The sequence below is a fragment of the Passer montanus genome, unplaced genomic scaffold, assembly GCF_014805655.1.
Source record: "Passer montanus isolate IOZ18808 unplaced genomic scaffold, ASM1480565v1 scaffold325, whole genome shotgun sequence".
In the NCBI taxonomy this organism is placed as follows: domain Eukaryota; kingdom Metazoa; phylum Chordata; class Aves; order Passeriformes; family Passeridae; genus Passer; species Passer montanus.
The window spans coordinates 70,086-83,781 of NW_024367986.1; the positions used below are offsets into that span (position 1 = coordinate 70,086).

Genomic DNA, 13,696 nt, shown 5'->3' on the forward strand with positions numbered 1-13,696 from the left:
TGCCATGTTAACAGGCAGGCACTGGCATCCCACAGCTGCTCAAACTTGGCCACTTTGGCCACCAAGTGCTCAGGGTCATCGGGGAACGCCTCGTGTGCCCACTTCAGGGTGGTCTTGATGTCCTCGAGCCAGCACTTGATGTAACTGATAAACTCGATGTCTCTGTCACACTCATCCACCAAGCGCTCCAGCGGCCCCAGGGCCACCTCTGTCCAATGTCCCCTCCTGATGGTCACCCTTGCCTGGCTGGTGGCCACCACGGCCTCTCCCACGTCCTCGCTGGTGGGCGCTGCCCCCTGGGCATCGCGCGTGGCCCTGGCCGAGGCCTCCTCATCCCTGTCCAGGGCCACCATCAGCTGCTGGACTGTGGCTGCCACGTTGTCCCCAGCTGTCCCCCTGCAGGTGGCCTCATCCTGCTGGTCCCTGGCCTGGGTGATGGCCACGGTGGTGGCCGTGTCCTTGCAGGTGTCACGGAGACCGATGGCCTCCTGAAGCAGCCATTCCCAGCTCTCCCTGAGCACGGCCACCAACTCCTGCCAGGCCTTGGCTGCGTCTCTCACATTGGCCCAGGTGGCCCCCGGGGTGGCCCTGAGGGGGGCCAGGGCCTGGCCCAGGGAGGTGACATTGCCATGGTCCAGGGTCTCACGGAGGCTCCAGGTGAAGCTCCCCAGGGTGCGGGCAGGAACATTGGGGACACTCGCTGCCACTGTCCGTGGTGTGACCCGGTTATGGTGGCTGTCACCTCGCCCTGGGTGGCCAGCATGGTGATCTGCTACTCCAGCAGGGACAGGAACAGCTGGGGAGGGGACAGGGGAGGTGGCAGGGACCTGGTGGCACTTGTGGCCTCCTGCAGTGGCCCCTGTGCCCTCCCGGGGTCACCTTTGCACATCCCTGGAGGGCTCTGCTGTCCCCTATGTCCCTTTGTCACCCCCTCGTCCCCTCTGCCACCCCCTGCCACCTCTCGTTTTTCCCCCTCCCCTCTGCCACCCTCGGTTCCCTCCACCCCTCTGTCACCTCTCCCCATCCTGTCACACCCGCCTGTCCCCTCTGTCACCTCCTGTGTCCCTCCACGCTGGGATTGTCACACCTCGCGAAGATGCATGGCCACTGGGGGCACCTTGGGGACATTCTAGGGACACTCTGGGGACACTCTGGGGACACTCCAGGTGACAAACATGCCCAGGTGACAGTTGGGGACATGGCAGAGCATGGCGTGGCCGGATGGAGGAAGCAGGAAGAGGTGACGTCATTGTCCCCCCTGACCTCCTGGCTAAGGGGGCAGGACGGGGTCCCCAATGTCCCCCCAATGTCCCCAACAGAACCCCAATGTCCTCTGAGTGTCCCCACATGGCCCTGGTGTTGCCCCCATGTCCCCCAAAAGGCACAAGTGTCCCCCAATGTCCAGCTGGGGACACCAGGGACACACCGAGGTCCTGTTGGGGACCTTGGGGACACCCCCGTGTCCTTCTCTTGGGGACACTGGGGCCACCCTAACATCCCTTGTCCCGTTTTGGGCCACCACAATGTTCCCTATGTCCCCACAGTGTCCCCAACAGGACACAGGTGTGTCCCCAACAGGACATTGGGTGACACTTGGGCCTTGTTGGGGACTCTGAGAAAACATTGGGGTCCCATTGGGGACAGAGGGGGACATTGGGGACCCTGCCCTGTCCCCACAGGAAGGGGAGCAGTGGCGTCACCTCTTCCTGCTTCCTCCATCCAGCCGTGCCACGTTCCTGCGTGTCCCCAGCTGTGACCTGGGCGTGTTTGTCACCCAGAGTGTCCCCAGAGTATCCCCGGGGTGTCCCCAGAGTGTCCCCGGGGTGTCCCCAGCGACCATGGAGCCCCTCGAGGTGAGACAATCCCAGAGTGGTGGGGGGGAGGGGACAGAGGGGACAGTGGGGTGACAGAGCAGACGGGGGAAGGCAATGGCAGGAGGGGACGGTGGGGTAAGGAGGGGACATGTGGGTGTCGGCAGAGGACGGGGGTTGAGAAGAGGACAGGAGGGAATAGCAGGATGGGAAGAGGTGACAGGGGGGAACAACGGGGGGTGGCAGAGGGGACGAGGGGATGACAAAGGGACAGAGGGGACAGCAGAATCCTTCAGGGAGGGGGCAAAGGGGACTCTGGGAGGGGACAGAGGCCACCCTAGGAGGCCACAAGTGCCACCAGATCCATGACACCTCCCCTGTCCCCTCCTCAGCTGTCCCCGGCCATGCTGCAGCCACAGGTCACCGTGGTGGCCACCCTGGGCAAGCTACTGGCCACCCTGCCCAGTCTGGACGAGATGATGCTGCTGAACCAGTCTGCAGGGCGCCTGTACTGGGACCTGGTGGACTTCACCGAGGACCTCCAGGACACCCTGTACCGCACTGGTGACACCTGGTGGCACCACAATGTCACCTCCAATAATGATGACCCTCCCACCTCCCTGAGCCAGGCCCTGGCCGCCTACAAGAGCACCCCATGGACCCCCCGGAACTGTGTGACAACGGCGGCCAGCGAGTGGCAGGGGTCAGTAGCCGCGCTCGTGGACAGATGGGCCCGGCTGGCCAGGGCAGCCACCAAGCTCCGCAATGCCTGCAGGACAGTGGCCACCAAGGCAGCTGACAAGGAGGCCAACGCCACCGCCTGGAAAAGACACATGCAGGACAAGGCTGCCCGTTATGGGACAGCGCAGGAAAACATGGTGGAGCAGGGTCAGGCCCTAGGCAGGGAGGAGGGGGCCGAGGTGGTGACTGAGCATGAAGCCTGGGTAAGGGAAGAGGCCAGGGAGGCTGCCAGTGAGGCGACCAAGGCCACCAAGGTGAGACAGCGCGTGGAGACGGCCCTGGGGCTGCTGGAGCGCTTGGTGGCCACGTGTGACAAAGCCACTGCCTTCCCCCGGGAGCTGCAGCGCCTCCTCAGGGACATCGAGGCCGCCCTGGAGGGGACAAATGAGGTGTCCCCCGATGTCCCCGAGGCCTTGGTGATCATGGTGGCCGTGGCCGAGCGGCTGTGGGACGCCAACGCCCGCCTGGCCCAGGAACACCTGCTGGGGACACTTCAAGACATCAAGTTCTTGTTCAGTGGTCGTCCTGCCAGCCCCAGTGCCTGTGGGGTGGCCGAGTGGTGCCAAAGAGCCATTGAGGACATCCCAAGGCTCCTTCAACCACCAGAGTGTCCCCAGAGCATCCCCAATGTGTCCCCAGTGAGCGTGGAGCTCCAAGAGGTGCAATGGTGTGGGGGGAGAGGGGGTCAGAGAGGACACTGGAGGGGAGGGGGCACGGGGGGATGGATGGGACACGAGGGGTGGTGGGAGGGGACGGGGGATCGTGAAAGGGACAGGAAGGAGTGGCAGGAAGGGGAGAGGTGACAGAGGGGTGGTTGGGAAAGTGGGGGTAGGGGGCAGTGGTGGATGGGGGGACATGGGGAGTTGGAGATACAGGCACTGGCGGGGGGTGGCAGGGGCTACGAGTGTCCTGGCAAGGCTAACAGAGGGGACAGCAGAAGGGCAGAGGATGGGAGTGGCTATGAAGGGAGGGGCTGACACCTCCCCTGTCCCCTCCACAGCTGTCCCCAGTCCTGCTGCAGCCACCGGTTGCTGTGGTGGTCACCCTGGATGACCTGCTGGCCACCCTGCCCAGGCGGGACACGATGCTGCTGAGGTCTGCAGAGAGCCTGCACTGGGGCCTGGCGGACTTCACCAGGGGGCTCTGGGCCACCCTGTACCACCTTGATGGCACCTGGTGGCACCAAAATATCCGCTCCAATGATGATGACCCTCCCACCTCCCTGAGCCAGGCCCTGGCTGCCTACAAGAGCACCCCAGGGACTCCCCGGAACCACGTGACAACGGTGGCCAGCAAGTGGCAGGGGTCGGTGGCCACGCTTGTGGACAGCTGGGCCCAGCTGGCCAGGAAAGCCACTGAACTCTCCAACATCTGCAGGGAGGTGGCCACTGAGGCGGCCGACAGGGTGGCCACCGCCACCACCCGGGCCAGGGAGCTGCAGGACGAGGCTGCTCGTGGTGGGACAGCTCAGGAAAACATGGTGGAGCTGGGTCAGGGTTTGGGCAGGGAGGAGGGGGTCGAGGTGGTGGCCGGGCATGAAGCCCGGGTGAGGAGAGACGCCATGGTGGCTGTCAGCGAGGTAACCAGGGCCACCAAGGAGACACGGCAGGTAGAAGAGGCCCTGGAGCTGCTGGAGCACTTGGTGGCCGAGTGTGACGAAGCCACCGCCTTTCCCCGGGAGCTGCTGCGCAGGCTCAGGGACATCGAGGCTGCCCTGGAGGGGACAAATGAGGTGTCCCCCAATGTCCCCGAGGACTTGGTAGCCAAAGTGGCTGAGGCTGAGCAGCTGTGGGAGGCCAACGCCCACCTGGTTAAGGCTCACCTGCTGGGGACAGTTGATGACATCGAGTTCTATTTCACTGGTGGTCCCGCCAGCCCCAGTCCCTGTGGGGTGGCTGAGCGGTGCCTGAGAGCCATCGAGGACATCCCAAGGCTGGTTCAACTCCCGACACGTCCCCAAGCTGTCCCCAAGGTGTCCCCAGTGAACATGGAGCCCCAAGAGGTGCAATGGGCTGGGGAGGGAGAGAGGGGGATGGCTGGAGGGGAGAGGGGTTTGCAAAGGGGACAGGAGGAAGTGGCAGGAAGTGGAGAGGTGACAGAGGGGTGGAGGAGAACTGGGGGGGAGAGGGCAATGGAGGAGATGCTGCCCGTGTCTGCATTGCGCCTGTACTGGGACCTGGTGAACTTCACCAAGGAGCTCCGGGCCACCCTACACCACACTGATCACACCTGGTGGCGCCGCAATGTCATCTGCGATGATGATGACCCTGTCACCTTCCTGAGCCGGGCCCTGGCTGCCTACAAGAGCACGCCATGGACCCCCTGGGACCATGTAACAATGGCGACCAGTGAGTGGCTGCACTCTGTGGCTGTAGTTGAGGAGAGCTGGACTGAGCTGGCCTGGGCAGCCACCAAGCTCAGCAATGCCTGCAGGAGGGTGGCCGCTGAGGCAGCCGACATGGCAGCCACTGCCACCGCCTGGGAAAGGCACATGCAGGACAAGGCTGCCCGTGATGGGACAGCTCAGGAAAACATGGTGGAGCTGGGTCAGGCCCTGAGCAGAGAGGAGAGGGCCGAGGTGGTGGCCGGGCATGAAGCCTGGGTAAGCAGACAGGCCAGGGTGGCTGCCAGGAAGGCAACAACGGCCACCAAGGTGAGACAGTGGGCAGAAGTGTCCCTGGGGCTGCTGGAGCACTTGGTGGCCGCGTGTGACAAAGCCACAGCGTTCCCCCGGGAGCTGCTGCACAGGGTTGAGGACATCGAGATCACCCTGGAGGAGACAGACGGGGAGTCCTCCGATGTCCCCGAGGACTTGGTGGCCAAGGTGGCCGAGGCCGAGCGGCTGTGGGAGGCCAACATCCGTCTGGCCAAGGATCACCTGCTGGGCACACATGGGGACATCATCAAATTCTATTTCACTGGTGGTCCCGCCAGCCCCAGTGCCTGTGGGGTGGATGAGCGGTGCCAAAGAGCCATCGAGGACATCCCAAGGCTCCTTCGACCCCCGGAGTGTCCCCAGACCATCCCCAAGGTGTCCCCAGTGAGCGTGGAGCTCCAAGAGGTGCGACCGGGTAGGGGGAGAGGAGGACAGAGGGGACATTGGTGGGGAAGGGGGCACAGTGGGGGAGGGAGCAATGGGGGATGGATGGGACATGGGGCTGGCAGGAGGGGACAGGGGGTTATGAAGGGGACAGGAGGGAGTGGCAAGAAGGGGAGAGGTGACAGAGGGGTGGTGGAGAAAGTGGGGGGGTAGGGGGCAGTGGGGGATGGGAATGACGGTGGGGGAGGGGACAAAGGGGCTGGCAGAATCACAGCAGAAGGTGGAGGACCAGAAGAAGAAGAAGAAAGGCAGAACACTCCCAGATTCCTCCATCTTGCCTCTTGAAGCCCCATTCTAAAAACCCAAAATTCTGCATTTTCGTCCTGTGACAAATTCATATCATTCTATTCAAACTCTTGTGGCTTGTACATCTTCATACAAAGTTGGTAGCTTTTTCCATGGGCTAAAATCAAAGGCACAGTGTTTTTGACCCCATGCCAAGGTCTCTGAGTCCTCTGCCAGGGTCTTGAGTCCTCCAGGGCAGCCAGAGGAGTGTCCTGAGTTCCGACAAATCATAACTCATAGAATGATATCAGCCCATTGTGAGATGCTCCGCCCAGGGGGAGGAGCGCAGCATCCCCACCTGGATATAATCTGGGCTTTGGGACAGGACAGGCAGCCCTTACCCACTGGTTTCCAGAGGACAAGAGCTACCAGATCTTTTCTATGGGATCACCACTTCAGCAAGACCATTTCATCTGGACTGCTACCACCGCCCTAACTAGCAGGGTGTCAGGTTGTATTCTGACTCTGTCAGTGGTTTCATTTTATACTATTACATATATTTTGGGGTTTTTTCCCTTTTCCTAATAAATTGTGTTTCTGCCTTGGAGTTTCTCACCGGTTTTGCTTTTAAACCAAAACAATTGGCTACTGGCAATGGTTGTTTGGCTTGATTGACCCATTGGATCCACGTGTGTGTTGTGACTGTCTGGCAAGGGCAATGGGTTTTTCTTAGTAGTAAAATATGGTATAACAAAGCGATTGATCAGCCTGCTGCAATCATGGAGCCAATGCTCATTATTCCCCACTGGGGACTGCTGCTACAATAGGGACTGATGATTTTTCTTTCATCACTGGACAGTCCTTTTTCCAATGCCTCCATTTCTTACAGGATACACTCTGGTCCTTCTCCACAGAGGAAGCTTTCTTGGGTGACTTTTCATGAGCTGCTTTCCTCCTAGGTTGGGATTAACTCTTTCAGTTGGGCCCCTGTCTCAAAACACCTGCGAGGCAACCTCCAGGAGTTTATCTCTGTCTTGAACTCTCTTCATCTTTGCTTTTTATATCATTTGAAAGCTGATCCACAAAAAACAAAACCAGGTGTGCTTTACCATCAGCTGATTCAGGATCTAGGTCAGTGTATGTGATGGCAGTTTGTCCTCACCTGTTTAAAAAAATCAGTGGGAGATTCATCATAATTTGGCCTCATTTGGTAAAGCTTTGACCAATTTACAGCTTTAGAGACCCCATGTTTTAACCCACACATCACGAGGATTTGATATCATTTTAATTTTGCCATCTGCTTTGGTGTATTTGCATCCCACCCAGGGTTTCCAAGGGGTTATACCTCAGTGAAGCAGCTCCCTGGCTGTGCTCCCCTCACCACCACGGCCTCTCCCATGGCCACGGTGGCCACCAGCACCTCGTTGGTGGCCGTCACTACCCGGGCCTCAAGCGCAGCCATCGCCAAGGCCCCTCCTCCCTGTCAAGGGCCAGTGGCAGCTCCTGTTCTGTGGCCACTGTGTTTTCCTGAGCTGTCCCCAAGCAGGCAGCTGTGCCCTGCCAGTTCCTGGCCTGGGCGGTGGCTGCAGCAGTGGCCTCAGCAGTGGCCACCTCCCTGAAGGTGGCACGGAGCTCAGTGGCCTCCCTGGCCAGCCGGGCCCATCTGTCCATGAGCCTGGACACCGACTCCTGCCAGGCGCTGGCCACGGCTCTGACATCAGCCCAGGTGGTCCCAGGGTGGCCCCGAGGGTGGCCAAGGCCCAGCCCGGGGAGGGGACACCACGCTGGCCCAGGGAGGTGACACTGCCATGGTTCAGGGTCCTACGGAACCTCCAGGTGAATCTCCTCAGGTACCTTCATGCAGGGAATTTGGGGCCTTGCACAGGCACTTGCCCCTGTATGGCCCGGTCACGGTGGCCACCACCTCACCCACGATGGCCACCACGTCCATCACCATTTCCAGCTGTGGGGGGGGCAGCTGGGCAGGGGACAGGGGAGGTTTCAGGGACCTGGAGGCACTTGTGACCTCGCGGGGTCCCATCTGTCTCTTTGCGACTCCCTGTCCCCTCTGCCACCCCTTGTGTCCCCTCTGTGGGGACATCGGGACAGCACATAGGTGGCACCAGGGACGTGGCAGTACCACCCACCCAGTGGCACCATTTCTGTCCCAGGCTGGTGAGTACATGGGGACAGCACACAGGTCGCACCAGGAACATAGCAGTACCATCCACCCAGTGGCACCATTTCTGTCCCAGGCTGGTGACACTCGAGGAGCTCTTGGTGACACAAGGCGCTGGTGACACTCAAGGAACTGGTGACACTTGAGGGGCTCTTGGTGACACGAGGAGCAGGTGGCACTCGAGGAACTGGTGGCACTTGGGGAGCTGGTGGCACTTGAGGGGCTCTTGCTAAGATGAGGAGCTGGTGGCACTTGAGGGGCTCTTGGTGACACATTTCTGTCCCAGGCTGGTGACACTCGAGGAGCTCTTGGTGACTTGAGGAGCTGGTGGCACTTGAGGCCCTCTTGGTGACACAAGGTGCTGGTGACACTCAAGGAACTGGTGACACTTGAGGGGCTCTTGGTGACACGAGGAGCAGGAGGCACTTGAGTGTCCAAAAGTCTCTCCAGTGACATCACTGTCCCCACAGCATGTCCCTGTGATATTTTATGAAAAATCCCTTTCCAGGATTTTTTCTCCTGGGAAGCTGGCAAGCTTCACCTTCTCCATGTTGTGCTGTTTTGGAATGTGATTTGGAGAATTGTTTATCCAAACATGTGAATTGTTTTTAATTAATAGCCAATCACAACCAGCTGTGTCGGACTCTGCTCTGTCACGGGTTTTTAGTATTCATTCTTTTCTACCTTTCTGATGTATCCTTTCTGTATTTCTTTAGTATAGTTTCAGTATAGCGCTTTAAATATAATATAATATAATATAATATACTGGGGACACCTTGGGGACGTGCTGGGGACACTCTGGGAGTCGAAGGAACCTTGGGATGTCCTCGATGGCTCTTTGGCACCTCTCGGCCACCCCACAGGCACTGGGGCTGGCGGGTTCATCATCGAAATCAAACTTGATGATGTCTTGAAGTGTCCCCAGCAGGTGATCCTTGGCCAGGAGGGCGTTGGCCTCCCACAGCCTCTCGGCCACGGCCACCTTGGCCACCAAGTCCTCGGGGACATCTCGGGATGCCTCATTTTTCCCCTTCATGGCGGCCTTGATGTCCCTGAGCAGGCGCTGCAGCTCCCAGGGGAACGTGGTGGCGGCGTTACCTGCGGCCACCAAGCGCTCCAGCAGCCCCAGGGTCACCTCCACCCACTGTCTGTCCTTGATGGCCCTGGTTACCTCACTGGCAGCCACCCTGGCGTCTCTCCACACCCAGGCTTCATGCCTGGCCCCCACCTCGGCCCCCTCCTCCCTGCCCAGGGCCAGACCCAGCTCCACCATGTTTTCCTGAGCTGTCCATTCACAGGCAGCCTCGTCCTGCAGGTAGCTTGACAAGGAGTTGACAGTGATCACCCTGTCGGCCTCCTTAGTGGCCACCTCTGACCAGGCGTTGCGGATCTCGGTGGCTGCTCTGGCCAGCTTGACCCACCTCTCCCCGAGCACATCCACCGAGCCCTGCCATTCCCTGGCCACCATTTTCACATGGTCCCAGGTGGTCCCGGGGGTGCTCTTGTAGGCGGCCAGGGCCTGGCTCAGGGGGGTGACAGGATCATCACCATCGGAGGTGACAATGTCGGGCCACCAGGTGTCATCAATGCACTTTATGGTGGCCCGGACCTCCCTGGTTAAGTCCTCCAGGTCCGAGTTCAGTCTCACTGCAGACATGGGCTGTATCATCTCCTCATCCCACCTGGCCATGATGGCCAGCAGCTCGCCCAGGGTGGCCCCCACGGTGACCTGTGGCTCCAGCAGGGCTGGGGACAGCTGGGGAGGACACAGAAGAGGTGTCAGGGACCTGGTGGCACTTGTGGCCTCCTGGGGTGGCCCCATGCCCCCCAGGGGCCCCCTCTGTCCCCTCCCTGGAGGGCTCTGGTGTCCCCTCTGTCCCTTTCCCAACCCCTCATCCCCTCTGCCACCCCCTGCCACCTCCTGTTGTCCTCCCCTCCACCCCTCTGTCACCGTCCCCCTTCCTCCTATGCCCTCCTGTCCCTTTGCGATCTCCTGTCCCCTCCTGCCACCCCCATGTCCCCTCCATCCCCCACTGCCCCCTTTCACCAGCCCCTGTGTCCCCTTTGTCACCCCCGTGTCCCCTCTGTCCCCTCCCCCCCCACCACTCCGGGATTGTCGCACCTTGAGGGGCTCCATGGCCCCTGGGGACTCTCCAGGGACACTCTGGGGACACTTCAGGTGACAAACATGCCCGGGCCACCGCTGGGGACAAACAGGAATGTGGCGTGGCCAGATGGAGGAAGCAGGAAGAGGTGACGTCACTGTCTCCCCGCCCTTGGAACCAGGGCAGGGTGCCCCCCAATTTCCCCCGCAATGTCCCCAGCGGGACCCTGTTGTCCCCTCATTGTCCCCAACAAGGTCCAAGTGTCCCCCAATGTCCTGTTGTGGACACTGAGGACACACCAGGGTCCTCTTTGGGACACTGTGTGGACATCAGGGACATTGTGGTGACCCAAAACAGGACAGGGGATGTCAGGGTGACCCCAGTGTCCCCAAGAGAAGGACACGGGGGTGTCCCCAAGGTCCCGAACAGGACCCCGCTGTGTCCCTGGTGTCCCCAGCTGGACATTGGGGGACACTTGGGCCTTGTGGGGGACATTGGGGCAACACCAAGGCCATGTGGGGACACTCAGGGGACATCGAGGTTCTGTTGGGAACATTGGGGACACTGGGGATCCCGTCCTGGCCCCACAGTCAGGAGGACAGAGGGGACAGTGACGTCACCTCTTCCTGCTTCCCCCATCCGGCCGCGCCACATTCCTGTGTGTCCCCAACTGTCACCTGGGCGTGTTTGTCACACAGAGTGTCCCCAGAGTGTCCCCAGAGTGTCCCTAGAGTATCCCCAGGGTGTCTCCAGTGGCCATGGAGCCCCACGAGGTGCGACAATCCTGGCGTGGAGGGTCACAGGGGTGACAGAAGGGTCAGGAGGGTGTGGCAGGAAGCGGGGAGGTGACAGAGGGGTGGAGGGAACTGAGGGTGGCAGAGGGGACAGCAGGGGGCTGGCAGGGGGTGGCAGAGGGAAGGAGGGGGTGACAAAGGGACAGAAGGGACAGCAGAGGACTCCAGGAAGGGGCAAAAGGGACCCTGGGAGAGCACAGGGGCCACTGCAGGAGGCCACAAGTGCCAGCAGGTCCCTAACACCTCCCTTGTCCCCTCCCCAGCTGTTCCTGTCCCTGCTGGAGTGGCAGGTCGCCATGGTGGCCACCCTGGGCAAGGTGGCGGCTACCATAACCGGGTCACAGCACGGGGAGTGGCAGCCCGTGTCCCCAGTGTTCCTGCCCGGACCCTGGGAAGATTCTCCTGGAGACTCTGTGAGACCCTGGACCATGGCAATGTCACCTCCCTGGGCCACCCTGGTGTCACCTCCCTGGGTCAGGCCCTGGCCACCCTCAGGGCCACCCCGGGGGCCACCTGGGCTGATGTGAGAGCCATGGCCAGCGCCTGGCAGGAGTTGGTTATTGCGCTCATGGAGACCTGGGAATGGCTGCTTCAGGAGGCCATCGGGCTCTGTGACACCTGTGAGGACACGGCCACCACTGTGGCCATTGCCCAGGCCAGGCACCAGACGGATGAGGCCACCCACAGGGACACAGCTGGGGACAACCTGGCGGCCACAGCCCAGCAGCTGATGGTGGCCCAGCACAGGGAGGAGGAGGCCTTGACAGGGGCCACGCGCGATGCCCAGGTGGCAGCGCCCACCAGGGAGGCAGGCAAGAGCGACCATCAGGAGGGGACATTGGACAGAGGTGGCCCTGGGGCTGCTGGAGCGCTTGGTGGACACGTGTGACAGAGACACTGAGTTTATCAGTTACATCAAGTGCCAGCTCGAGGACATCGAGACCACACTGAAGTGGTCACACGAGGTGTTTCCTGATGACCCTGCAGGGGTTGGGGGCAGCCTCTCTCTCTCTTGCTCTTTGGCATCGGAGGAGGACTGCCAGGATGTCGCTTACTGCCGGGAGAATTCACTGTCACCGCTGGAGCTCAGCCCTCAGGGGCCAATCACCGTCTGCTCGTGTGCACTAGGAATCCTGACCAGGAACTGATCCGTTCAGGTTACCCTGGAATCCAGCACTTCATGTGCCCCAGGTATCCTGAATTTCGTGTGTCCCCGTAATCGTGAGCTTCGTGTGCTCCAGAAATCCAGATTTTTGTGTTGTTAAATACGAGAACAGGCTCCTGGTACTAAACCAGCACTTCATGTGCCCCAGGTATCCTGAATTTCGTGTGTCCCCGTAATCGTGAGCTTCGTGTGCTCCAGAAATCCAGATTTTTGTGTTGTTAAATACGAGAACAGGCTCCTGGTACTAAAGTGATTTCAGCATTTATTATAAGCAAATGAAACGCCTAAACATCGCGGCCCATGGGCCAAGCAGGAGCGTTCCTGTCGAGGATGCTGCAGCGCCAGCACTGGGTCTTCTTCAGCAGTGATGCCCCCGATGTCCCAGATGGAGCAGCGCAAAATCACTGGGTCAGAAACTCCTTTTTATCCTGCATTTTTGTCCCTTTGCATTGGTTTCTTTTTGGATCCTTCATTTGTATGAAGGATTAAGGCGCTTGATTTGCCCATTACAGTTCTGTCCTGGCTCGCTCATTTCGCTTGGGGTATGCTGCACTTTACTTAGGTGTGCTATGGTACATTGAGTACTGTATTTCTTATAACTACCTTTGTAACCCCTTTTACACTATAATAACCAAAATAACAGTACATGCTTATTGATCTAGCAACTATATTACAACTGTTTTTAACCTATTTTTAACAATTTCCCCCTCTAACTATTTGATCAGGTTTCCAGCCTTCATCAACTTTTTCAAGTTCAACTTCTATTTTTCTCAGTTTCTCATACTGTTCAAGCATATCTCTGGCATTCTGATAATTCTGTTCTTTCATTAACATTGCTTTTCCACCATTGTTCCCTTCTACGTGCCCTTGCAACATGATGCTGCTGTGGACAATGCTGGTCAATCTCTGGACTAGACATGGAATTGCACATGGTAGTAATATTACACTTCTTAGTGCACACTCCACAAAGAAGACCAATTTCTTCCACCATCAAACCTCCCAGGAATATTTGAAGAATGTCTAAACACAGGAATGTGTTTGTAGCCCTGCAGTGGATCTGGATCTGGAGAACAATGGGTTAAGTTAAAGAAACTTGTTTGGCTGTCTGCCAAAATCCTTTTCTACCACTTATTAATCTTTTACAATTTTCAAAGAGTGAACTTTGTCTTTCACACCAGGATGTGGTATGGGGGGCCAGGGGGCCTCTGCTGCTGAGCACTGACCCTACCCTGGGTGTCGCTGGAACCCCCAAAAACCACAGCCAGCACCAATTTGCTGGGGGTTGGGGTTTTCCTGTTCTTTCCTTATCACTTGTGGATTTTTTTCCCATTGAGTTTTTAAGAGCACTGCTGGCTGAGTGCTTGAGAAGGTGCAGAGGGGGAACTCCTCTCGTTTTTAGGAGTTTCTCTCCGGGGGGGACAGACATCCCAGGAGAATGGGGGGCAGGGGTTGGGGACAGCCTCTCTCTCTCTTGCTCTTTGGCATCGGAGGAGGACTGCCAGGATGTCGCTTACTGCCGGGAGAATTCACTGTCACCGCTGGAGCTCAGCCCTCAGGGGCCAATCACCGTCTGCTC

The 13,696-nt window shown here is 59.2% G+C and overlaps 2 protein-coding genes across 2 annotated transcripts; one reads left to right on the forward strand and one right to left on the reverse strand.

Moving 5' to 3' along the window:
• Window positions 1-1,728: 1,728 nt before the first annotated feature.
• LOC120505112 lies at window positions 1,729-6,847 on the forward strand. Its single transcript, XM_039715341.1, has 4 exons — window positions 1,729-1,853; window positions 2,204-3,211; window positions 3,553-5,623; window positions 6,837-6,847. The coding sequence occupies exons 1-4, from the start codon at window positions 1,839-1,841 to the stop codon at window positions 6,845-6,847; spliced, it is 3,105 nt and encodes a 1,034-aa protein (XP_039571275.1). The 5' UTR covers window positions 1,729-1,838.
• A 369-nt stretch (window positions 6,848-7,216) lies between these two features.
• On the reverse strand, window positions 7,217-10,274 carry LOC120505113. The gene is made up of 4 exons (XM_039715342.1): window positions 10,179-10,274; window positions 8,841-9,812; window positions 7,732-7,855; window positions 7,217-7,314 (listed from the first exon to the last, which is right to left on the reverse strand). The coding sequence occupies exons 1-4, from the start codon at window positions 10,191-10,193 to the stop codon at window positions 7,217-7,219; spliced, it is 1,209 nt and encodes a 402-aa protein (XP_039571276.1). The 5' UTR covers window positions 10,194-10,274.
• Window positions 10,275-13,696: the final 3,422 nt, after the last annotated feature.